The sequence below is a fragment of the Chelon labrosus genome (assembly GCF_963514085.1).
Source record: "Chelon labrosus genome assembly, chromosome: 8".
NCBI lineage: Eukaryota > Metazoa > Chordata > Actinopteri > Mugiliformes > Mugilidae > Chelon > Chelon labrosus.
In genome coordinates, this window is record NC_140358.1 from 26,226,526 (window position 1) to 26,252,539 (window position 26,014).

The 26,014-nt window shown below is 46.0% G+C and overlaps 1 protein-coding gene across 1 annotated transcript in view; it reads left to right on the forward strand.

Annotated features, from left to right (window-relative positions):
- Positions 1 to 397: 397 nt before the first annotated feature.
- The window catches only part of fat4 (FAT atypical cadherin 4), a 113,377-nt gene continuing 87,760 nt past the window's right edge, over positions 398 to 26,014 (forward strand). The window contains exon 1 of the mRNA XM_084549849.1: positions 398 to 6,275. Coding sequence (XP_084405975.1) covers positions 1,173 to 6,275 — 5,103 coding nt within the window. The 5' untranslated portion in view covers positions 398 to 1,172. The remainder of the gene's footprint in view (positions 6,276 to 26,014) is intronic.

A 26,014-nucleotide genomic window follows, 5' to 3' on the forward strand; every position in this document is an offset into this window, starting at 1 on the left:
AACTCTTAATTTTAATTAGTATATTTTTTTTACACATATATGTGTGTTTTTCTCCCTTCTCTTTTTTTTTTTTATGTTGTCCTACATATACTGTACAATATTTGATTTAATACTTCTGCTACAAGAAATATTTTAAAATAAGCCCTTGTTTTTTCTACAGCAAGTTCAAAAGACACTATTTTATTTAATGTGTTTATTGAGACTTTCTCGTGTTTATTATTATATTATTCCGTTTTAAAGCTTCCATTTTATTCCCGCAACACTCTATATCGTCCGGAATAAGACTCTGTGGTCCTCTAAGTTATTAAGAGCAACTTTTTTCAGAGTTTTACCTCCTATTATGTTTTGTATTTATAAAATATCCCTTAATTGTGAGCATGATTTGAAGACTTTCTACATCTGTCTCATTTTTCTTTTGTTAAAATGGTGACTTTCAATCCCCCAAGATGATTTGAACGCTTATTAATCTGATGTTAAAGTAATTAAGATCTCTCGGGGCAGTCCTCACCTGTCTGATTTGATTGACAGGCGCGGGGCTGGCGCGCTGCGCAGCACAATGGAGAGGGGGGAAGGCTGAGGGAGGGCGGGCAGCAGCGCCGCCATCCAATGGGATCAGCGATGGGAGGGAGTTTTGCCGAACTCCAGCTTTGTCCTAACTTACTGGGACTCCCGAGCACAATATGACTGAAGCGTCTGCACCGTTATTCCACGGGACGGTGCGCAGTCAGCCGCCTGCACGCACTCAATCTCTGCGCCGCGGACCTGCGCGCTAACTTTGGATAAACTTTTATTCTTTCTTCTATTTTTTTTTTTACGCATCTCCAAGGAGCCAAGGAGTTTTATTATTTGTTTTGCGTTTCAGAGGATTGTCTGATTCCCTCCTGAAAATGCTGTTTGAGGAGTTGGAATGAAAGTTCACTGATCTGCAGGGATCATTCTCTCCATTCTGAGGATTTGGGTTGAAATTAGTCGGAGCGCAGCGCAGGATAAAATAACTCTCCTGGAGTATTTTTGGACACAGAAACATTGTGTGGGTGGAAAAGAAGCAGAGTTTCTCATTGATTTTCACTGGGACGTATTTTCTGGAGTACAATGCTTTAATGAGCCCTCGGTAAAGTTGATGCATCATAGGCATGGACTCTGTCTGAGAAAGGTGGACTGGCTCACTGACCATGGCGCTCACAGGTAGGGGCTCAGGCCGCTTTCATTTGATTCTGCTCATGCTGTGGACTCTGTCGCGCAACTCCGCGTCCAGCCAAGTCCGTCAAGAGTTCCAGGTCCTGGAGGAGCAGCCCGTCGGAACCTACGTGGGCACGATAGAGACCAAGCCCAGCTTCACGTACCGCTTCAGCGAGAACCATAAACTTTTCGCCATCAACGGCTCCACGGGGGTCATTTACACCTCCTCCGTGATTGACAGAGAGCTTTTGCAAAGTGATGTCATCAACGTCGTGGTGCTGTCCAGCCAGCCCACGTACCCCACCGAGGTCCGGATAGTAGTTCTGGATATTAACGACAACTCCCCGGTGTTTCCAGACGCGTCGATCGTGGTGTCGTTTAAGGAGGACGCCAGCAGCGGGAGGCAGGTCATCCTGGACACCGCCACCGACTCGGACATAGGAAGCAACGGAGTGGACCACACCACGTACAGAATAGTGAAAGGCAACGAGCAGAGAAAATTCCGCCTGGATATTACAGTCAATCCTAGTGGAGAGGGGGCATTCTTGCACCTCGTTTCGACCGGAGGCTTGGACAGGGAAGTTACTCCCTTCTACCAGCTCCTGATCGAGGTGGAGGACAAAGGAGACCCGAAAAAGTTCGGCTACCTGCAAGTGAACGTCACCATCCAAGACATAAACGACAACCCCCCTCTCTTTGAGCAGGATCAGTATCAGACCAGTGTGTTTGAGGATGCAGCAGTGGGCTCCAGCATTCTGCAGATCACAGCCTCAGATCAGGATGAGGGAGCCAATGCTGAGATCAGGTACTTCTTAGATGAGGGGACGCCTTTTCAAATTGACCCCAAAGCTGGTACAGTTATTATAAAAGAGAGTTTAGATTATGAGAGTAAGAGAGAGTACTCCCTGACTATCCACGCTGTAGACAATGGGGTGCCCTCCCTGTCAGGCAGGACGGAGGCCACTGTTAAACTTTTAGATGTGAATGATAATGACCCCGTTGTGAAGTTCAGATACTTCCCCACAACTTCCAAATTCGCCTCTGTGGATGAAAACGCACAGATCGGCACGGTGGTGGCTTTGCTCACCGTCTCAGATTCGGACTCCCCCACGGCTAATGGTAACATATCTGTCTCAATCTTAGGAGGCAACGAGCAGAGACACTTTGAAGTGCACACGTCCCCTGTGCCCAATTTAAGTCTGATCAAAGTGGCCAGCGTTTTAGACAGAGAGAGAATTTCCTCGTACAACCTGACTGTGTCTGTGTCAGACAACGGCAGGCCGATGGCCAGGTCCTCCTTCGCTAGTCTGGTTATTTTTGTGAATGATATCAACGATCACCCACCCATATTTCAGGAAACGCTGTACAGAGTAGATATCAGTGAAGACATACCAAAAGGCAGCTACATTAAAGGGGTTTCTGCAACAGATGGTGACTCTGGGCAGAACGCCAACCTGCGCTACTCCCTGGTGTCTGGAAACGCTTTGGGCTGGTTCTCCATCAGTGAAAACAGTGGTCTGGTTACCAGCGCCGCTTTGTTGGATAGGGAAATAGCATCTGAAATTGTGCTCAACATTAGTGCCAAAGACCAGGGGCTGCAGCCCAAGATTTCTTACACTAAACTGATAGTCAACATCACTGACGTGAACGACCAAGTGCCTACATTCACACAAAGCACGTATCACGTTTCCCTGGTGGAGCACGCTCCTGCTGGCACCGAGCTGCTGGTTCTGTCTGCCTCAGACGACGACCTCGGCAACAACGGGTCTATCCGGTTCTCATTTGAAGCGGAGACTCCAGCCAGCGTCCAGGAGCTGTTTCGCCTGGATGCCGTGTCAGGGCGATTAAGCACAGCCGTGGAGCTTGACAGGGAGGATCAGGCCTCCTACTTGCTCCACATCCAGGCAGCAGACGCAGGCAGCCCCCCTTTGCACTCTGTAGGAAAAGTCAACATCACCCTGTGGGATATCAATGACAATAGGCCGGTCTTTTACCCCGTGCAGTATTTTGCCAACGTGAAAGAGAACGAGCCCTCGGGTTCTTATGTAACCACCGTTTCAGCCACAGACCCCGATTTGGGCCGAAATGGCACAGTCAAATATATAATTACAGCCGGAGACGCTTCCAAATTCCGCATTAATAGCAACACGGGGAAAATTACCACTCTCGTGCCCCTGGATAGGGAGGAGAAAACTGCTTACCAGCTGCAGGTGACGGCGGCAGATGGTAGTGGTCTGCGCTCACACACTCAGGCCATTGTGACTGTAACCGTCATAGATACGCAGGATAACCCGCCAGTCTTCAGCCAGAAAGTGTACAGCTTTGTCATGTTTGAAAATGTGGCCCTCGGCACGGTTATAGGGACAGTGTCAGCCACCACGGTTGACCTGAACACAAACATTTCGTATCTTATAACCTCAGGGGACCAGAGGGGGCTCTTTGCTGTTAACAGTGCAGGTCAGATCACAGCGTCCAGTCAGATAGACAGAGAGGAGCAGGGGTTTTATCAGCTGAAGGTCGTGGCCAGAGCAGGGGAGATCACAGGAGAGGCCTTTGTTAACATCACCGTGAAGGACTTAAATGATAACGCTCCCCACTTTATTCACACCGTGGAGCACGTGAGCGCCGTGGAGAACTGGAGCACAGGCCACGTGATATTCCAGGCCAAGGCTTCGGATCCCGACGAAGGCACGAACGGCGTGGTGGTCTACAGCCTCAAAGAAAACCCCAGGGGCCTGTTTCACATCCACGAGAAGCGAGGCCTCATCACGCTGACGGGGCCGCTGGAGGTCACGACAAGTTCGTACGAGGTCGAGGTCACCGCGTCGGACATGGGCGTCCCCCGGCACACCTCCAGCCTGGTCCTCATCGTCAGCGTCTACGACGTCAACGACAACTCGCCCGTGTTCGACCAGCTCTCGTACGAGGTCATCATCCTGGAATCGGAGCCGGTCAACAGCCGCTTCTTTAAAGTGGAGGCCACTGACAAGGACTCTGGGCTCAACGGGGAGATTATGTATGACATCGCCGGTGGCAACACGGGTGACGTGTTTGGCATTTTTCCAGACGGGCAGTTATACATCAAAGCGGAGCTGGACAGAGAAATACAGGAAAGATATAACTTGGTGGTGGTGGCCAAAGACCGGGCTGTGGAGCCTCTAAGCGCCACCGTCAACGTCACTGTGATTCTGGACGATGTAAACGATAACCGCCCCCTCTTTAACAGCACTAATTATGTGTTTCATTTTGAGGAGGAGCAGAAGAGGGGGTCTCTGGTTGGGCAGGTTTTCGCTGAGGATAAGGACTTTGGCCCCAACAGCGAGGTCAGATACACGTTTGAGACTCCGCAGCCCAACTTTGAGCTGAACGCCATCACGGGGGAGTTGACCAGCACGCTGCAGCTGGACCGCGAGTCCCTCATGAGACAAAGAGGCGCCGCCGTCTTCAGCTTCGTGGTCGTCTCGTCGGACCAGGGTCTCCCCAAGCCCCTCAGAGACCAGGCTAAAGTGCAGGTTTACATTCAAGACATCAACGACAACCCGCCTAAGTTCACCAAAGACATTTACCAGGCCTCCATCTCTGAGTCGGCCCTGAACATGACGCAGCTGCTGAGGGTCTCTGCCTCGGACGTGGACGAAAACAAAAACGGACTGGTTCGCTATCGAGTCGCCGACGGCAACGAGGAGGGCCAGTTTGCCCTTGACAGCAGCTCCGGACAGGTGACTTTAGTTGGACGGCTTGACTACGAATCTACATCCTCGTATTCACTGAAAATCATAGCTGTTGACGCTGGAGCCGTGCCCCTGTCCTCCTCTTGCATGCTCAGCATTAGCATCATGGATGAAAATGACAACTCCCCCTCCTTCCCTAAATCCTCGCTGTCTGTGGACGTCCTGGAGAACATGAGGATAGGAGAGCTGGTGGCCTCGGTGACCGCCACTGACGCCGATTCGGGTCAGAACGCAGACATCACGTACAGCATCACGGCCACAAACAACCACGGCACCTTCAGCATCAGCCCCAACACCGGCAGCATATTCTTGGTCAAAAAGCTGGATTATGAGACTCAGTCGTTTTACAAGCTCAACATCACCGCAAAGGACAACGGCAGACCGCCCCGCTCCTCGTCCATCCCCGTGGTCATTCACGTCAGGGACTTTAACGACAACCCTCCCATATTTAGACCCGGGGACATCTTCAAATCCATCCCTGAAAATCTTCCCATCTCCACTTCTGTTATGACTATTACGGCTCACGACACAGATGCAGACATAAACGGGCAGCTGGAGTACTCTATTGTTCAGCAGATTCCCCGGGGAAGCCACTTCAGCATTGACCCGAGCACTGGCCTCATATACACTAACAAGGAAATCGACAGGGAGTTCTCCAATCTGTTTGAGCTGACGGTCAAAGCCTCCGACCAGGCAGTTCCGGTCGAATTCCGCCGATTCGCCCTGAAAAATGTCACAATATGGGTCACGGACCTGAATGACAACATCCCCACTTTCGTGTCCCAGAATGCCCTCGTGGCCGAGCCCAACATAGTGATCGGCTCCATCCTGACCACAGTGGTGGCTTTCGACCCAGACGACGGCGCGAATGGGGAAGTGGAGTACGAGCTGGTGGAAGGGGACTCGGACACTTTCATCATGGACAGGTACAGCGGGGACATCCGCCTGGCCTCGCAGCTGGTTCCGTCCCGACTCATCTACACCCTCACGGTGTCGGCCACCGACCACGGCACCGACCGCAAGACCTCCAGGACTGAGCTGACCATCATCCTGCAGGGGATGGACGGGCCCGTTTTCTCCCAGCCCAAATACATCACCATCCTCAAAGAGGGCCAGCCGCCGGGCACCAACGTCATCTCCCTGGACGCCTCCAGCCCCAGGGGCTCTGCAACCAAAGTGGAGTATTTCATTGTGGCGGTTCGCAGCGGCGGGAAAGCGGTGGGGCGCCTTTTCACCATCGGCCGCCGCACGGGAGTGATACAGACGGCCGCGGAGCTGGATCGAGAACAAGGCTCCGACCTCTACCTGGTGGATGTGTACGCCATCGAGACAGACGCCAGCCAGCCCAGAACGCAGCGTGCTGAGGTTAGTACACTGCTGACTTTTCTATTCTCCGCAGGTACTGGAAAGCCACCGTATATATTTTGCACTGTTGGTTTGTTTGATCTGCTGGCAAGGGAAAGGGCATGAACTCACTCACTGGCATTTGCTCGAGACATTTGGATGAAATAAGTGTAATAAGATTAAGGTTTGAATTGGAAAAAAAAAGGCGGAAGGAGCGCGTCCAAGTCACACATGAAACACAGCCACCTGCTGCATTTGACTCATTAATTAAATTCCTCTTTTACACACGGCTCTGCGTTATATTAAATCATAATTTTCTTGGACAGGAGTAAGAAGACCTTGTTCTTTGGCATGATAACTTTATTGTTCCCGTTTCCAGAGACATACTAGCCATAACAATTCATCCCGAGTGTGTGCCTCCTCTAATATCTGAGCAGTCTGGGATAAGGGAAATGAGCGTTGCATGTCTTCTTGCTTTCATGGACCGAAATATTCTTATCAGTGGTTATGAAATGCACAAATCAAAAAAAAAAAAAAGAACAGTTTTTAATTTCCCTGCTGTAGTCATAAATCATTCAAGGCTGCTGTTTCGGCTTCGGGACCCTCGCTGGTCTCCTCGGTGCAGAAATGAAACAGAGGGTAATTCATACGGCCTTCCAGCGCAGGTATGCATCATCTGTACCAGTATTACTTTGAGCCTTTGAGCCCAGGGCTGTTTTGGCACCGGGGTGGTCTCGGGGTGCCTTTATACCACCAGGAACTGCTCCACAGGCAATAAGTGACCATTAAAATCGGGTGACCTCTTAAGACTTTGTGAAAAGATGCAAAGGGCACGAGAGTGAAACTTAAGCTGTCCATTGAGTTTGGATTATGCGATGCTTCTTTTTTTTTTTTTTTTTTTTTTAAGGGGAAATTTCTCTGAAGTGTAATGTGGGAACTCTGTGCCCAGTTTGGGTGGCTAAGGCCCAGCTGCTGGTCAAATGAAAAACAAATGTGAGTCTATATTTATATGTTGTGGCGACTTTAACCAGGTCTCAAAATGTCATGTTATTGCAGGCTTGATGACACACTTCATAAAAAGGTGTCTCCCTTTAAGAAATGTGTTTTGTGTCAGTGCATTTAAAGAAAAAAGAAAAAAATAACTGCAATGGCTGTTTGAGATTAGCAGGATGCCTCTGACACTTGTTATTGATTCCCCTTTCGGGTTCTGCTCGCAAATACTGAAACCGAACACGGCGATCGGCTATTTGGAGAGGCGCTCACGTGTTATTGAAATCAGGGATTACTTGGCAAAATCGCGTTAGGCAAAGTCAAACTTAAAGTTTTGCCCGGGCCAAATGGGAATATCAAATGTTCTTTCGCTTTTTTTTTTTTTCTGCCTGCAGCTAAGATGGCAATCTGCTTTCCTGCAGACTCCACTAATGAGAGAATATAGTGCTCCGCTGCTCCGTTCCCAAACTTTAAACTCTAGATTGGTTTCATGCTAAGCTTGAACTTTCTCACCCCTTCGGAGAGAGATGACTTTACCACACCACCTGGCCGAGTAGCCGATCTCTCCACTTTGAGGAGCGTGAGATCTAATAACTCGGAGGAATTCAAATGTCCATGTTTTTAAAAAAAATTTTTAAAGCCTACATTTCTACCAGGGTCTGCTTGCGTCTCCTCTGTCAAAGCGCAGTGTCGTACAATAGTGTAAACCTTCAGACTTAGACTAATGTTTTTCCACTGCTGTGTTTACATACCCGATACCCGGTAGCAACTGGGGGATTATTTCCATCCCCGGGGTCGTGACCCTTTCACATTCTCCATTTCCCATATTCCCCCATTGATTGGCTGCATGAGGCAACGCTGGCGTTCTTCCCCCACGCGTGACGTTCTGGAAACCCTCAGACAAAGAGAATTTTGGCCTTCTTTATCGCCGACCGTCATCTCAAAACAACTCAGGAAGTTTGACTGTCAGTGATTGTTGGTTGCGTCTGCCCGTGCGGGTCCGTCTGTGCCTTCTGGCTCACATCTGGGTCATGTGTAATATCCAGTGATTTATCCAAGCAGCGGTCCTGTAACGACTTACACAGACTTAGACAATCATATTTGGTTGTAATTCAGCCAGTGGCAGTTTGGAATGTTTTTCGGATGACTTCATTACCCAGAAACCTTTGTGTTACTTCCTCTTATTTCTTAGTTTGTGTAAATATGCTTTGGGGGGAGAGGGGTGGGGGGTGGGGGTCCTGGCAGCGGTTGCATCTATTGTTGGTGAACGCAGATTCCATTCATAGTGTTAAAGAGGATGTTTTTTCTCATTTCGCTAGAGAGTTTTGATTCATCACATCCTGCTTTGTCCTTGTTTTACTCGTCCCAGTCGAGTGCTCTACACAAGCTCAAGTACTGGTTCCACTTTTGACCCTGCAGCGGCGAGCCGGCGAGTGTTTCCCATCAGCTGTTTGAGACAAAACACCTGCGCATCGCTGACTGGTGTCCCTGATTTAACACTGTTACCAGATAAATGAGAAGGGCCACAGATGATTGCACATTATTGATTATACTGTGTTTTTTTTCCCCCCGATCGCTTGATGTGCTGTTTTGTGCGTATGATATTTGAATTATCCACCACATCTGTCCAAAGCCTCAAAAGGTCCGCCTGGACTTTTTTTTTGCTTATTTTAACGATAAAAAGATCAGAAAATACCCTGTAAGTTTTGTTGCCCATTTTTTTTTTTTTTCTCAGAATACCTGAAACTTTCGATATCTGGCAGTTATTTACAATTTACTGCATGTTATAAGAAAGTTAAAACCATCCAGGAGAGGCGCAAGTGAAATTACCGTAATGACATGAAATTGGCTGTAAAGCTCAACAGAATTTTTCTGCAAACTAAACGTAATACCACTAATTCCAGTTTTAAAGGGTTAATAACATTCCGTTAGCCTCATAGGATAATTGCCTAAGTCATATCTTAACTTTTTTGGAAAACAAGAAAAAACACATTGGTATTTTTTATTGATATTCCAACAGTGGCCAAAAAATGACTTTTATTTGCTATGAGGCTAACGATTTAAGTTTAAAAACCCTAAAGCAGCTCCCATTTGTGCACAGGATTGGCTAACTTTTTGTTTTCATTAACTACTAGTTCTGCAGACTTTATAAAATCTTTATGTTTCCGTACTTTAAAGTTGTATCTTTGGCGTGACTATTCTTTGCATCCGTTCCTTATCCTCTTTATTCCCTCCCTTCACATTCAAACCCTGCAGCCCCTATAGACTGCACCGCCACAATTGTTTTCTTAAACTCACTGTGAATCCAAATGAAGTACGTTTTTTTTCTTTTTTTTTGTCGGCGGGGCCGTCAAGTGCCACATCAGTCCTTGCCCCCTCCTCTTAAAGCCATTGTTCCCGCCGTAGAAAGTAAACACAGTCGGAGTGTTCAACAGGCCTGCCTTTGTTTTTCCTCCGCAGATAAAGTGTTGCGCTGCCCCGGCCGTGGCCCGGCAGGCTTTTTGTTATTTTTTTGTCTGTGCCAGCGTCTTGCTTTGGCAGATTTAGGAGTGCGTATGGATGCCCCTGTCAGCCAGCTTTCCTCCCCTCTCCTCAGCGGTTGAGGGACGTACAGTAGAGGCTGTCTGGACTCATGAGAATGACGAAAGAAAAGGGCTTTTTTTTTTGGGGGGGGGAGGGCTCTGGACGTGTCAGGCGGTGTTATTGGGAGTTGTGGGAATGAAGGAAGAGGTGGGGTGACGGGAAGCATTTTGAGGAGGCTTCTGGAGGTGCCAGACGCTGGCAGCGTTGCAAGGGCTCATGGGAAGGAAGGGGCAATGGTTCACGAACATGTCCTCAGCAGGTGGGAGCGAGAGCCGCTCGCTCGGACATCGGGGAGCGCAGATGGCTCAAATCAGTGTTGATGTCGGTAGCTATGGATAGTTTAAGCCCCATTATATTCACCTCCCTCTTCACCGAGCTGTATATCTTTACGCCTTTGAATCTCTTTTGTATCTGCCTGCCTGTTTAGTGTCTCCTGGAAGCTGTTTGTGTCTCTCTCTGTCTGATTCATAAATCTCGCTGGCAACTTCAAAGTCTCTGTGTGTATGTGTGTGTGTGAGAGGCTGAAGCTGCTTTAATGTGAAGTCTGAGGGAAATGTGATTAGAGCGTCAGAGGCCACGTCGAGGTTGTAGAGAAGACAAAAGAAAAAAAAGAAAAATAAATAAAACCCTCGCTGAAATACAAAACCCGTAAAGCCATCCAGGTCAGCGAGGGAGGAGGAGAAGGTCAGCCGGATGATACGATACGGATGCTGCTTTTCGTTCGCGCATTTGTGTCTGCGTGAGAAGGCGTTCATGGAAATTGAAATATTGATGACTGCAGCCAGACAAAGGTCGAACAGTGTTACAGATAGCTCCCTCGCATCGAGGGTTCTTCGTTGCATCCAAGAAAAAGGCTTCGATTACATTGGATTCGTACACAAGTCTGGGATCGAAATTTCATTTTCCTCGGAAGGCATATTTTACAAGAACTGGAAGAGGGATGCAGAACAAACGGGGTCCTTGTGTGTTGTAATCCATGGTCTAATTGTGATAATACGAGCGTGTCTCTGCATGTGTTTGAGATAGATAGGGTGGTAAGGCAGCGATCCTGGACGTGCACCAGGGTTGTAACTCACGCGGCAATGTAGCCGGACACGCGTTAAAAGGTTGTCAAAGAAGTCGCTCGTCTGCTCGGCTCTTCCTGGTAGGTGGTCCCTCCGGGTCGGACCTTCGTGAACCGGGGCCGAGGAGCGCAGGTCGTCTCCGAGCATCTGTCCGTTTTACGAGACGCCCACGCCGTAAAAGTTGGATAAACGTTCGGCCGAGCGTAGATGCGTGCGAGGAAGCGTTGCCAGAAACACACAGACGCGCTGACCGCAAGGCTTTCTCCTTCTCCAGGAAAACATTAAATGGTAGCAACGGTCCAAATAATTTTGCATTATTTATTTTATTACGATTATGTTCCTGTCAAATATGATCATCTGGATGCTCCGGGACGGCTTGCGCAGTCAAAATGAGCCTTAATGAAACCTGTGGTTTGTGCCCGCCTTTTATCCCACCGGACTGTTTGTTAGTGTTTGTCTTGTTCCATTTATTTTGTGGCTCCCCCGTTAACTTTGTTTGGGAAAAGCGTTAAGCAGTTCCGGCTGCTCTCCGACTCCAACCATCAGAGATGAATATTAAAGTTGCAGCGGAGCTCTCATATCGTCTGCACAGTTTTTATTTTTTCACATCCTCATCTGAAAAGCAGCGACTGGCGCGGCTCGTGACAAACTTTTGTCGAACCTCGGGGCCCGAAAGGTCAGCGGCGGGATCATGTTGTTCTGCCGTGCCACGTCCTATAAAGTTAAGTCAACCGTCACGTGAAGTAATGAAAGAGCTGCGCTAACCACTTTTTGGCCACGAGCCACGGAGGCTGTTAAATCCCACGATGCACTTCACTTTCGCCGTTTTACCAACCAGACGTGACTGGGTAATTAGCTGCAGAGACGGAGGTTCATTATTCACGCCGCAATTAGACGCAAATATGAGGTTAGGTTGTGTCGTTGCGTGCGTGTTCACCGCGTCATTGGCTGCTTTTACGCCGACTATGTTTCTTTAATCTGACTGAAATCATTCTGATCAGAGACTTCAACTTAACCGTTCACATGGATGCTAAATAAAATAATCAGAGAAGAGATATGATCCATTTACATGCCCCAAAACATCAGAACTTCATTGGCAAAGTGATTTTGCATAAGAAATAGCAGAATAAGTAGTTTTTTAATCCCAGCTTTCTTGACAACACTGGATTGATTCAGTAGAAGAAGACAACCAGGATGTTTACTCATTTCCAACGTGGATTCCTTCATCGTTGATCTTTTCTAACTCTATCTCTGGTTGTTCTGCTACCTCCACGTTTCAGTCCTTTCTGGAAACTCATCACCTGATGTTTGGCAAACAAGCTCAGAAAGAATGGATTTATTCCAACCAGAGAGAAACCATCACATCAGGCGTTTACAGGGTTACTAGGAGCTAATGTTGTCCTAATGTCTTCAGATCGGGTCAGTCTGTTCTGACTGAGGTGGTTACATGATGCGTTTTTATTCCAATTAATGGTGGACTATTAGTTTCGATGTAAACGGAGCAAATGTCCATGAAATCCAAAGCTTTCGGTGTCGATTTCAAAATTATGTTCGTTTTCACTTCACTCACAAAGACCACGCCTTAATTCATGCAAGGAAGTTTATGGAGGGACGAGAGGGGTGGAAGGGAAGGGAGGAGAAAGTGTGGAATCTGTAGCTGGATGATGGTAGAGGAACCCAGGGGGTGAGATTCAGGAAAGGTGGAAGTGGAAGAAGAGAAAAGAGCAGGACAGGAAGGATGGGGGTTGAGAACTGACTGAGGGAGAAGGTTAAGAGGGTTAGTTATAATAACTTCCCTTCCTTGTTGGCTTGTCACCCCTCACAGTGTTTTTGTCCCTTATGTTGTCTTGTAAAGAAAGCAAATATTAAAGTATTTGCTTCATCATCTGTTCATCTTCGCCTTAATTGACAAAATAATGTTTAAGACTGCTTAGAAATGAGCAATCATCAGGCGTAACATTAAAACCACTGACAGGAGAAGTGAATAACAATTGACCATCTTTCTGCTGGGAAACTTTTGGACCTGCCATTCATTGGTGTGGATGTTACTTAGACATGTAGCACCCACCTAGACCAGACCAGGCACCCCCACCCCACAGCAATGACACTCCCAGGATGCAGCCTGACACAGGCACACACACTAAAACACGTTAGAAACAACTCAAAAAATCATGAAGAACAGCACAAGGTGTTGACCTGGCCTCCAAATTCACTAGATCCCAAACTGATCAAGTATCTGTGGGATGATCCACAGAGGCCCCTCCCCTCAAAGACCCCCCCCCCACTAACAATATTCTGTTGCCAGACACCACAGGACACCCTCAGAAGGCCCATGCCCATTCTCTGATGAGTCCCAACTGTTTTGGAGGCACAAGGGAGACCTGCACGATGTTAGGAAGGTGGTCATAATGTTATGCCTGATCGTTGTATAATCACGCTGCTTCTTGAAAGCCTCTCAAATTTGCTTTAAATCAAATGAAAAGTTGCAGAGGTTATGCATCCGAGCAGTGCTCTTGTTGGTTCTGTAAATTCCAGACTCTGTCAGATCTAGTGAAAGTAAACAACGGCTCCAAATGAACCAAAAAATGAACTTTTTTGAGATTTCATTTCATCTTTTGCATTGTTTTCACTTTGTAACACTCATTGTATTGTCTTCTGCGGCGAGCCGATTGCCCTGGTGCGGCGACCCCGCCCTGCTCCACTCTAAACAGGTTAAAAGACAAATTATTTACACTGCCTATTTTTAAGCACGGTTTGCCGCTAAATGATGCTCACGAAGGGAATGTACATGGGTATTAAAAGAAAAGTCTTCGGCTCCGTGGTTGACTGCCCGCAACATATTCTTTTTCTCTTTTTTTTTAACTTCTTCTTCTTCTTCTTCTCTTTCTGCTTCATGCAAAGTCAATGGAGGACCTCGGGTTAGAATAATAAATGAATGAAGCCAGGGCTATGCACGCTCGGTGGAGTTTTGCATCATCGGGGTTTATTTTCACATCACAGATACATTTCTCATGTCGTGTGACTTTGATTGTCATGCCTCATTTGGGAGGGGTCATTCCTGAGTCTGTAAGTGCACACGCTCGGACCAAATGTGCGACCGAAAATAGTAATAATCTCCGCTGGGTGCGCCTTTCCCCTTTGGGCTGCGGCATCAGGCGTGATCAAAAGGGGAGCCGTTTACCGTTTTTTTTTTACGCTCTACCGGGGGTGGGATTTCTTGTTGCAATCAGAAAGCAACCGTCAGAAGCTAAAGTTTCCGAGCTTTACAGTCTCTCAACCGCACAAGTCCTCTGATTGGGAGAAGTGATCAGGTGGTGCTGTGATTTTTTTTTTTTTTGTGGGGGGGGGGGGTCACATTTATCCCCGAGCTGAGTAATACTAAGTAAATCTCAGAGTATGACTGCATCCCAGAGATTTCTTCACTGCTCCTCTCTCCTCTCCTCTAACTGTGAAGGGACCGTAAAATATGCCCAAGTCTCTCCAGCTTTAAAAAAAAAAAAAATAATAATAATAAAAAAAAAAAATGTTCCACTGCTTTCACTTGTAAAACGAAGGGAGAGAGTGAAGGAGAGCGGAGGGTTGACTTTGGCACATGTCCTCGGTGGTAATAATGGATCCCAGCTACGGAGTGATTTGCTCTTACACGTGACTCACCCAGCTCTCTAGCATCAACAACAGGGATGTCCCAATCAGGAGTTTTTGCTCCCTATCAGATACAGATCTTTTAATATTAAGTGTCGTCCGATCCGAGTCCCGATCCGATCTTAAATAAACAAAATTTCCTCCCCTGCAGATTCATAAAGGCTTGTCTTATCTTTCGTGTTCCCCTAGATGTGATTGGATTCAGTCCAATAAGCAGGGTGGAGGTGTATGTAGTGTGGAGAGGGTAGCTCGTACCTTGGCTCCAGACACTCCAGAAATGTTCTGGTCATCCAACATTGCCATAAACTCCCTAACCCTCTCTGGAATAGTTTTCTCCTTGATGCTGGAAACTTTTCTCTAATTTTAAACGCAGCGTTCAGTGTATGTTGTTGTTTCTGTGTATCCTTTGCCTCAGAGTATCCGACGTATTCAGTTTTCTTTTTTCTGGCAACAAAGTTACTGAATGGCGATCACGTACTACCCTGATTTACAAATTTCTTTCTGACTTACTTCATTCTCCAGAGTAAAGTACTTCCAGACAGCAGACATGTTTAGTCACATGATTTTGGTTCTTCTTTTTGTTAACTTTGATGCTAGCTAACCGCCTTTAAAACAGAGGGGGAGGAAGAAGGCATTTTGACACTACGTACACTTTGGTTTATGGTAGACCTAAAATAGATAACTACAAAAGATCAGGCTTGGCCGAAGCCTGATACCGATTTCATAATTTAATCGTTCGGGAGATATTTAGATCAGCGTATATCCATATAGTGGGAGTGAATGGGGCACCGAAACGCAGCCTCTAAATAACGCATTATCTGCTGCAAAACTCGTTCATTTCACCAATATTTTGTTATGATACGCTAGTGCTATTCCCCATTGAGTCTGGAGTTACCTGTTATCATCATCCGGGGTCTGTAGCTTGACCTACAGACCCCGCATGATGTCTAGGATGATGTCATCTCTGAGCACACCCGCGACGGTCAGCTTGTTGATAACATGATGATTACAGGTAACTCCGGACTCAACGGGGAATAGCACCAGCGTAGGATAACAAAATATTGGTGAAATGAACGAGTTTCATGGCAGATAATGGGTTATTTAGAGGCTGTGTTTCGGTGCCCCATTCACTCCCACTATATGAATATACGCTGATCTAATTATCTCCCGACTGACTACAAATTACACCAAAGTTATATGGGTGAGTAAACGATCGTATTTTATGCCAGAAATAAGGTCCAGGTTGTAAAAAACAGTAGTTCCCCTTTAAGAAATGCCTGGATTGGCCCCCAATGCCGATGTCTATGCCAATCGGGACATCCCTAGTCACGATGTCTTTTCCTTTTCTTTTTTTCGGCGAACGAAGCTGGTAGTATTGAATAACGATCACGTACTACCACCTCGTGTGATTTACAAGTTTCTTTCTGACTGACTTCATTCTCCAGAATGAAGTACTTCGAATTTTGGCAAATTTGACGCTAGCTAACTTCCACTAAAACAAAACAAAGGAAGAAGTGAAGAAGTTTTCGTCTTCTTTGTTTTAAAAAACGTGGTTTGGTTTTTGGCAGACCTTAAATAAATAATTGCAAAAGATCTGCCTTAGCTGGAGCTCGATGCCGATCTGCCCCAACACCGATCGCTCGTCGTCAAACACTCCGACGTGTCTGCATGCAGAAACACTCTCTGCAAATGTTCATTGTTTTCAGAGCTCCGACCTGGTTCCTGGTTGACCTGTCTCCCTGAAAACTGCTCTTTTGCACATCTCACTTCCCGCTGGCCGTCCATCAGCGGCACCTCCAGAGTGACATTTAGTGCGGTCGGCTCCCTCACAGATCCTCCCACCTCCAGGGACATCAAACGAGAAGGGGAGAGAGAGAGAGGGAGAGAGGGAGAGAGGATCTGCTTCGTGTGCAGAGTTCTGACGTGCACACACATACACGTACATAGAAAACGCACACCTCATCTCCCCAGCTTGCGGTTAGACAAGCGACCCGCGGGGCAGGAAGGGGTATCTCCTGCAGCCCGGACAGATAATTTAGGAGAGAAGAAGGGAGGAAAAAGAGCGAGGAGGGGGAGCAGCTGAGAGAAAGGGAGGGAAGGCTGGAGTAGGGCTTTAGTGTCAGGGGCAGGAGACAAGCAAAGATAGACTGGCACCAGAGACCGAGAGCCAGTGTTATTGTTATCTCCCCTCTTATTTTATGAGTTTTCCATCAGGAGATCCGCTGCTGCTCCCTGCTCTGCTCTGCTCACTTTATCGAGACCTTAACCACGCTTTTATTTTGCACGTCTACAGACCTTATTTCGCGTGTTTTCTTGAAAAGCGAGCTTTTTTTTTTTTTTTTTTTTGCTCTCCTCCTCTGCGCAGGTCTCGGCTCCGAAAAAAATAAACCCGAGCCGCGGTCTGATTTGCAGCTGTTTTCGATTTTGGAATTGAAATGTTTCTGCTCTCAAAATGTCCCTGCATGACTTTTCCGGCACTCAATTTCTGTGCAAGTTGTTTTAAAATCCTGCAATGGAGTGTTGGTCGTAATTCTGTTCGTGCTCTTCGCTTGACAGCCTCCTGGCATCGCCTCGGACCTTGAGAATCTGCTGACCTATCCAGTGCGATCTAATGGGATTTTCCCCATATTATAGCTGCTTTTAATGCTTTGTTACTTTATGTTTTTCAAATCCCTTCCTTCTTCTACTTCTTCTAGAAATATGAACTGCAAGTACTGTGCAGTGTTACCGAGGGCAGTGCAAACCCATGCTCTGCAGCCAGCCTTTGTGCAAACTTAACAGAACGTTCTGTTAAATTATAGTGGAGATCCCAAAGTTTCAGCCTGAATTGGGAAGAGATGTGTTGAAAATTTGGCGTTTTTACAACTTAAGGGTCAAATCGCCTAAGTTAGAAACGTCATCTTCAACAGTGGCTAATGGCTAGTTTTCAGTTTGTTTGTCTGTGAGGTCCTGATTCAGAAGATTCAATTTCATTTGTGCCCACAGATATTTTAAGAGCTGGACAAATTGAATGGAATCCGCGTATTATGCGAAGGCAAATATGTTTCTGATTTGACGAGCTGACCCTTTGAGCTTTTACTGAACTGACAGCTGTCAGCATGCAGCATGACTGTCTCTGATGCACCTTACAAACAGAACGCACCACCCCTCTGGGCTCGTCAAATCGCCCGCACGCATCAGTCCCTCCCCCGGGTCGTTTATTTATTTATTTATTTATTTAATTTAATTATTTTTTTTTGCAGAAAGGCTGCGGTCGCCGGAGCACGTAAGCCGAGCGGAACGTCTCGGGAAAAATAGCTTGTGGTCACCGAGACAATAACTGCAGAGTATGAGCCTCACTTTGGGGGATTATTATCTCATTCGAGGAGATTCTTGGATCAGGGCTGGCTCTCTGCTGGCGCTGCCGCTCTGCATTTCCAAAGCAACAATAATCCTAAAGCATCTTTTACAGTGAATTGTCTCCGACGCGAGCCGGATGCCAGTTTTTGAATCTTGCAGGGGACGCCGTGCGGCCCTGCGTGGCGGCTAGCAAAAGAGCTGGCCCTCCGCGGAAAACAAAACGCTCTGTTTACACAAATTCTGAACAACTGATCTCCTGTCAGAAGCAGAGAGCAGCAAGAGCTCTTGGCTCTAAATAGCTAACCATTCTGGTGAATGCGGCCTTCCTCTCCTCTCTCGAGCTGGGTCAGTTTAATTGAAAGCAGCTGGTGAGGGTTCTGGGCAAGCGATGTGCCGGTCGAGGCAACGTGACTCAGGCTCTCGCTTGAGAACGGGGTACCTGAGCTGCCCCCGCCCCCACTTCCCCCTCTTCTTTGTCGTAAGACACAAGTTATTAAAGTTGGTGATATCTCCAGCTGCAAAACTAAAGGAAAGTCTGACTGCTTTGAGCTCTTGAAAGACGAAAGAGAAAGCTTGTGGCTCTGGTTTCGATTACACTCGTTGACATTGTGCTATTTTGGCTCTTTTTATTTCTTTTTTTTTTTTTTTTTTGCCCACTCTGTGATTTTCCTATGCAAATGGTTGAAGTGGCCTAATTTCCCCAGGCTCCATTGTGTGGGGATGTCGAGGTGGGTGCAGTTTATGCAACAAAGTGCAGCTCTAACAGTTGACTTCATAGTTTTTCCTTTCTAACACGGGGCTATTTGGACTTTGTATGCATTACATTGCACATGCGTGCCTCCTCGCTCACATGCGGACCTCCTCAAACATGCCTTCAGCCTTAAACTGCACCATTCCTTCATACTTTTTGCACAATCTACCAAATCTTGGCGTCCTCGGCTCATTCTTTTGCACTTATCCTCCTTGGCGTCTCTGGCATTGACACGTAGCCTCAGCTCGATTAAAAAAAAACACACACAAAAAAAAAAAAGAAAAAGAAAGAAAAGAAACACAGCCCACTGAAACATGAATCATCCACAACATTGTCTAAACTTGGCCGGCCTGCTGTTGACAGACAGATCATAATGAAGTTTCCCTCCCCGGACTTTGAGTTCTTACGGTATTACACGGAGGGTGATCAGATATTACATTATGTCTCTATCTCTTCCAGGGGTGGGGGGCGGCTGCTGCTGCTGCTGTTGGGGCTTCGCTCGCTCTGTGGTGTGCAGACTGAGTGTGGAAGCCTGTGGGGCCAAATCTGCCTCGCTTGCATGTTTCCAAATATATCCATTTGACTTTATGAAGACTATTCTGTGACCGAGGAAGTGGTTAGAGGGTTAAAAAGTGCACTACGACTGATGCACCAGCGCAAGAATGATTTCAAACTCTGGTATTCTAGGAGATGTATCTGGTGCTGATTAGCTTCATCAACGTTGTGTGAACTTCTTAGCTTCCTAGCCTCCCAGCTAGCAGTACCTCGTCCTGTTTCCCCCTTTTGTATAAAGAATACAGACTAATGCCACCTGCTGGTATGAAGAGTTATTTCCTCTCATGCAGGCGCAGATTGTATGTGCCAGCTGGCTGTTGGCTGTAGTCTCTGTGGTGCATTCAAGTGCAACTCCTTTTGGTCCGGACACAGAAGATTTGCGGCGATGCCGGTAGTTTTTGATGTCGGTTTGGCGTGTCCGAACATTAACAGACCCTGTAGCATTAAGATTAGAGCTGGTGTGATGTCTTTTGCGCTTCTGCTGAAGGATAGGCTTGGACACTACAGTACAAACCAGGGGTTTTAAATAGGCATCCAAGTTGTATTTAAAACACTAAGTCCTTTCTGCAAAAGCTCATATAGATTTAGTTTTTACCCAGAGCCTGGACTGGATTGTTGGAACAGCTAGGAACCGAACAAGTCGTTCCTGACCTCCTACACACTGTCAATGAGAGTGACTCTGAAGATGTGGAAGCAGGCTCATAAATATCTTGACCATTCACCTTACACACTGATCACCAACATTATGATCACTGACAGGAGAAGTAAATAACATTGACCATCTTGTGACAATTCAGTGTTCTGCTGGGAAACTTTTGGACCTGGCATTCATCGGTGTGGATGTTATTAAGACATGTAGCACCCACCTAGACCAGACCAGGCACCCCCACCCCATAGCAATGACACTCCTTGATGGCAGCAGCCATCCCCAGCAGGATGCAGCCTGACACAGGCACACACACAAAAACGCTTTAAGAACAACTAAAAAAAACACGAAGAACAGCACAAGGTGTTGATCTGGCCTCTAAATTCACTAGATCCCAAACTGATCAAGTATCTGTGGGATGATCCACAGAGGCCCCTCCCCTCAAAGCCCCCCCACTAACAACATTCTGTTGCCAGACACCACAGGACACCCTCAGAAGGCCCATGTCCATTCTCTGATGATGTTTTGGAGGCACAAGGGAGACCTACACAATATTAGGAAGGTGGTCATAATGTTATGCCTGATCGGTGTCTATATGGCATACAAAGTGTAGTACAAAGATTCTTTTTACCTTGAACCTGTTAAAACCGTCTCCATTATTTGTGACCGTTGTATTAAATGTGTCTCTTGTCTGTCATCAGACTTCATGGATACACGATTGACATATGCATGCTGTGTATGTGTGTGTCTGTGTGTGTGTGCCTGTGTGTGTGTTTGCATCTAACCCATCACGTCTAGCCGTCTCCAGGCACGCCAGCTGCCTCGGTGCTAATCCCTCCGGGTGCAGATTCACACATGATCCTGCAGACGTTTCATGCCGCCTTCGGACGCAGTCATTTGATAATGACTGAGTGATCCAATGAGTAGCGGCACTCTCAGGACCCTTCCCGGTCAATCGTGCGGCCTCTGACCCGACTTGGCACCGCTCGAGCGGAAGCAGTGCCTCTTGTCTTGGCAGCTCAACAGCTAAGCAATGTGTGTCTGTGAGTGTCTGACAGGATGTACTCTTTTAGAACGCGCGATTGTGTTTCATCGAGCCTTCGGGCGTTTGTGTATGCGAGCATGTTAACATGTGACAGAGTCCTGCCGAGCGCTAGACTGGCAGCCGGGGCGTCAACCCTGCATGCTCCCTTTATTCCTCTGACGTCCGACAAGGCTGAGGCGCTGTTGGTAATGATGTGGTTATTACTTCCCATCATGCCTCACTGCAGGCCCGGCCGTAAAACAGCGCGCCATATTCTCTCTGTGTCCCTCATGGGCTCGCTGTGGAGGCTTTGCTGGTCTTTTATGAAGCGTTTTTCACTCCGTTGAGACACTTGCAGACACACTCGTGGGACCTCATTCTCAAAACATTTGCATGATTTCATCAGGTTATTGTGTCAAAGATGAAATTATAAGATGTAGGTGGCATGTTTCTTAGCATCCATTAGCCAAAGATGCCGAAAAAGTTACACTTGGACTTAAAGTTGTTAGCTCTGGATAAATGCTAACATTGCCTGTTGCCTTTCTCATGTGCTGAAGAGGTAGCTAAGACATCATATCACTTTAATTGTCATTGTTGCATCTAGAGTTTCTTCCAGTGCCCAAAAGTGGCCAAAAACATAATTACTGTCGCTTTAAACATTCAAAAACGTCAACTTTTAAAGCTAAATGTTAAAAGGTAATATAACAAGAGCCTACAGGGGTTTGTAAATAAGTAAATAAAGAAATAAAAGAAAAAGATATGTCATTATTAATATTAATATTCACTGTATTTAAATGTAACAGCAGTTGTGAAATCTTTAAAGGCACTCATTCTGGGACATTCTCAACTTTGGCACCCCCTATTGGTCATATCAGAGAAGACACTAAGTCAGATAGAATGAGAAGAAAACTGATTTTCTTGGGTTTCTAATATATTTAAAGGCCGTCTCCTCCCCTTTAATTTTATTGTTTGCCCCTTAATTTGTATGGCACTCAAACTTTTTCATCACATCCATAAATTGCCAGATAGTGCATGAAGTACGTACATTTTAACCTGCCATTGGAGGCCGATATCTGGCAACCCATAACCGTTTAAACCTTTAAGCCAAGTTACACAGAACATTGTCCTTTTATACGTACAAGTCAATTTTGGCAGATATGGTATTTTCACAAAAAGAGTCATATTTTTCCTCTGGCAAAGTATTCAAACCATCACAAAATGTTACTACAGTGACATTTTTGTACACATGGGTTTTTATGTAGTTTGTTTCTTCTCTCTTTCGAATTCCATCCTTCCTCTTTGGGAACAAACCCCTCTATGTGGAAATCAATCAGTAACAGGGCACTGGCGTCCGATTTCAAATTGTCTTTGAAACGGGAGATTTATTCGCAGTCCTTGCGCGGGACCCCCGCGGCCGAGTTTGCACGAGCGCTCTACTTAGACTGCGAGGAAGCCGTAGTTGCCCCGGGCATGGAGTAATGCCATCTGTGGTCATATGGAACCAGTTTGGTTCGCCGACTGTCAAATGCCCCTTTCTGCCCCCAGCATAGCATGACTCCATAAGGAGGCTGCGTTGGACATAGTCCTGTTTGGTATTAACACAACAACGATGTTAGGATAGTATGCCGCCCCCCCCTTTCTTGCTTCGCTTTGGGGTTAGAAGGCAAAGTATGAAGTGGATTTGACATTTTTTGTGGAGACAGTCAGAATGGAATTTTTCTTGAGAGCAATCAGGTAGCACACAGGAAGCTTTATACCGGTTTGGTTGATGATAGTGAACAGATAGCGAACAAACGACACAGAACTACAACTTAAGATAATCAGAGTGCAGACGGGAAAGCTCTGCACCAACAACAGCACCGTCTCAGGGCCAAGTTTGACTAATTGTCGCTAATTTGTACTCTCAAAACAAATTAACAATGAATCCATTCTGAGATCCACAGAAGAACGCTAACAAGCAAATAACACAATTAAAACTCATCGGCTCAGTTACGTATACACAGCCAGCTGGGACACTTCAGAAGAAGAAAAAAAACAACATGCAGTATGACCGCAGAGACATCGGACATGAAATAATTCAAATAGGCTTCCCAAACTTTATAAAGTTGATCTGAGTTTGAGTGTAGCACTAAATTAAAACCACACTCTATGCCGCTCTGTGGTTATTTTAAACTGATCCAGTGCGGTAAGATGTTCTTCCTCATTGCATAAATAGGAATACAACATAATCTCTTGTTTGTTAATGTTTGTTAATGTTACATGGTTGGTTGGGAGGCGTAAAACGAGTTGCAGTTTGTGTCAGTTTTGCCTTTAAAATGTTCATTCTGTTTCTGGCAGCCATTGATTTCCATTCATTTTCAAATGTTTGTTAATGTTACACGGTTGTATCGTCGTTTCTATTTTTTTTTTTGCAACGTTTTCCACAGCGTTGAAACTGGACATGGGGTGATACCAATACATTAAACAAAGTAAGGGCGTCCAGGGTAAATATATTTCTTCCACTTCCTCCAAATTCCATCAAATTAAGTTTCCTGCAACTTCATGTAGAAAGTGATTCTTTCCGTTATGAAAATTTCATGGATTATTTTGCACTAATCATCCGGAGAGGGCTGGTCTGGTTTAAGCCACTTCTTAGTGATGGCTTTTTTCTAGCAGCTACACTCAGTAAACTAAATAGGATCCCATTATATTAATCCAGTATGAAGTTCTGTCCAATTAAAATATTTTTTTTTTTCGTATGATTTCATATTCTGTATGAATACTGGAAGAAATTATTAATGGGCACTGTTCTGTTCTGTTTCTAATAATAAATCAGAGCAGTGCCTTTGCAGCTTATGACATGACCATCACCAACTTTATATCTTGCATTTAAGGCACATAGGTGAAAAGCTGCGGTCGAATTCATGTCAATGGCAATATATGCATTCTGTGTATAATCTTTTACTGTATACCTTTCAAAATAATCAAAATTCCAACTCTTACATGAGTATTACTTGGATTTAAAGGACTGTTGTGCATTTCTAATCTAGCTTTCTTCCAGTTGCTCATTTCACCATTTATCATTGCTTTTTATTTGAAAATGAATGGAAATCAATGGCTGCCATGAACAGAACGAACATTTTAAAAGCAAAATTGACATTTTCACAACTCTCCGCAAGGTTTTCTCGGTGCCAGATTCTACAGTTTGAGTACGTTCTGCATCTCTTAGACAATTGTGCTTCACTCTGCTTCTCGTTTCGTCCCTTTTCAGCATAATTCCGATCTCCTTCCACACCATTTCACAAAAAAACATTTTTTGTTTCCCCTCATTAATCTCACACAATCAAATTCACATCATTATGACACAAATTAGCCCCCCTGCTATGACCCCCCAATCCCTCGCCCCCCACCCGTTCTCGGTGTTGTTTGCATTGTTGTTTTTCTCTTGCCTGCACCAGTTCACTTTCGCTTTAATTAATTCTTGCACTGAGATTAACATGTGTCCCGGGATGATTCATTTAGGGTGTATATGATTAGGCTGGAAGATCAGAGGCTCTTTTTATTCTCTGCAGCTCTGATGTTAATTCGTTGACCAGCCCCCCCCTTCCCTCGCCACCTCGCCACCCATCCTTCGCTCAATCTTTTCCTGTCGCGCCGAGGTGCCATTCTTCCCCGAACTCCCTTTGCGCGGTTTGTGTCGGATGGAAATGAGGTCTATCCACTTCTTTGGGGATGGGTAGATCAATGGAGGGACGGATGGGGGTGATGGGGGGGCAGAGAACCGAGCGTGGAGGCTGTCTCTCCAGGTCTCCATTGAGCGGAGATTACACCGCCGGTTGGTGGCTGTAAAATGCAGCACTCCGCTGGCAGACACCAAACAGGACTCACAGGAGTCCTTTCAAACCTCGCCATTGTTGAGCGAGGGATTATTCTTTAGGTTGTTATCCCATTACGCTGTAATGGTAGCAATTTTCTGCTGAGGAATGTGGCTTTTTCTGGGAGGAAACACATGCCAGAATGTTTTTGAATCAAGCATTTATCATCGGCAATTTGTAAAAATTTCCACAGCTGGTGACTTTTTAGATGTCTGCTGGGTCTAGTGGGCAAAATATTTGTTTTATTTTAGTTTGGGTAAAGATAAATTAACTGTGCTGGGCTGAGAGAAGAATTCCTCGGTCCAATGTTAAATTCTTTGAATATTTTTAGGTATTAATTTTTTCCCCCCGACGTGAGCGACGGCCCTTTCTTTATTTTCCGGGACGGGACATCAACAAGGCTTTTCAAAGTAATGCTCTTAACAGGTCATTAAGCTTCTTTTTTTTTTTTTTTTTTTTGTTTTTCTGTAACTTTGCCCAAACACTAAAACCTTGTGTCTTTCACGTCTGATTAGTGACACTTTAATAAAGTCGTTTAAAGTTCAGCGGACTGAATTTTCCACCTTTTCTAGTGTTTCTATGGTCACGGGGGGGAAACGACCCGCATTCAGGCCTGTACGCAATCTTTTAAATGCAAATCCTTTAAAAGTAACTGTGTAATTCTGTCTGTGGGGACTCTCCCGACTTGGCCGCGAGAGAAAGTGTTCCTTCTTTTTTTTTTTATATAAGGCAACCACGGCTGTTTTTCTTTCTTGTCTTCTTGATCTGACAGCAATTGACTAAGCCAGTCCTTAAGGCGTGACAAAAGCTTGGCAAAATCTTTACATTTCTTTTTTCCTCCTCCTCCTCTCTCCAACGTCTCTCGGATGGGCCAAGGTGGACAAAGCATGTCTTCTCTTCCACTTGATTGGGTCAGAAGGCTGAAGTTAAATGTTTGGTTCAAAATTGTCTTAGCATTCCCAGCATCGTGTTTTTTTTCTTCCCCTCTTTCTTTTATTTTAGCTTTTTTCGGAAACTCCGAAAAAAAACTATGTCGAATCGGACACAATCGAATCATTTACGGTGAGCTCACAGCGAAGGAATTAATGCATTTTATATGAGGATGCCGAGTCCGATGAGAAGTCCCCTCAGCAACATGTGAGAAAACCCTCTCTCTCCTTACTCTGTCCTCGCCCGCTCCCTCTCTTTTTTCCCCTCCTTCTGTTTTACTTATTGAAATTATAGCTGTCACCCACTTCACAAGGAGGAGAGCCAGGGGAAGCAGGTCATTGACTTGATTTTCATGGGAAGCCTGATTCGGGGCCATTCAGGG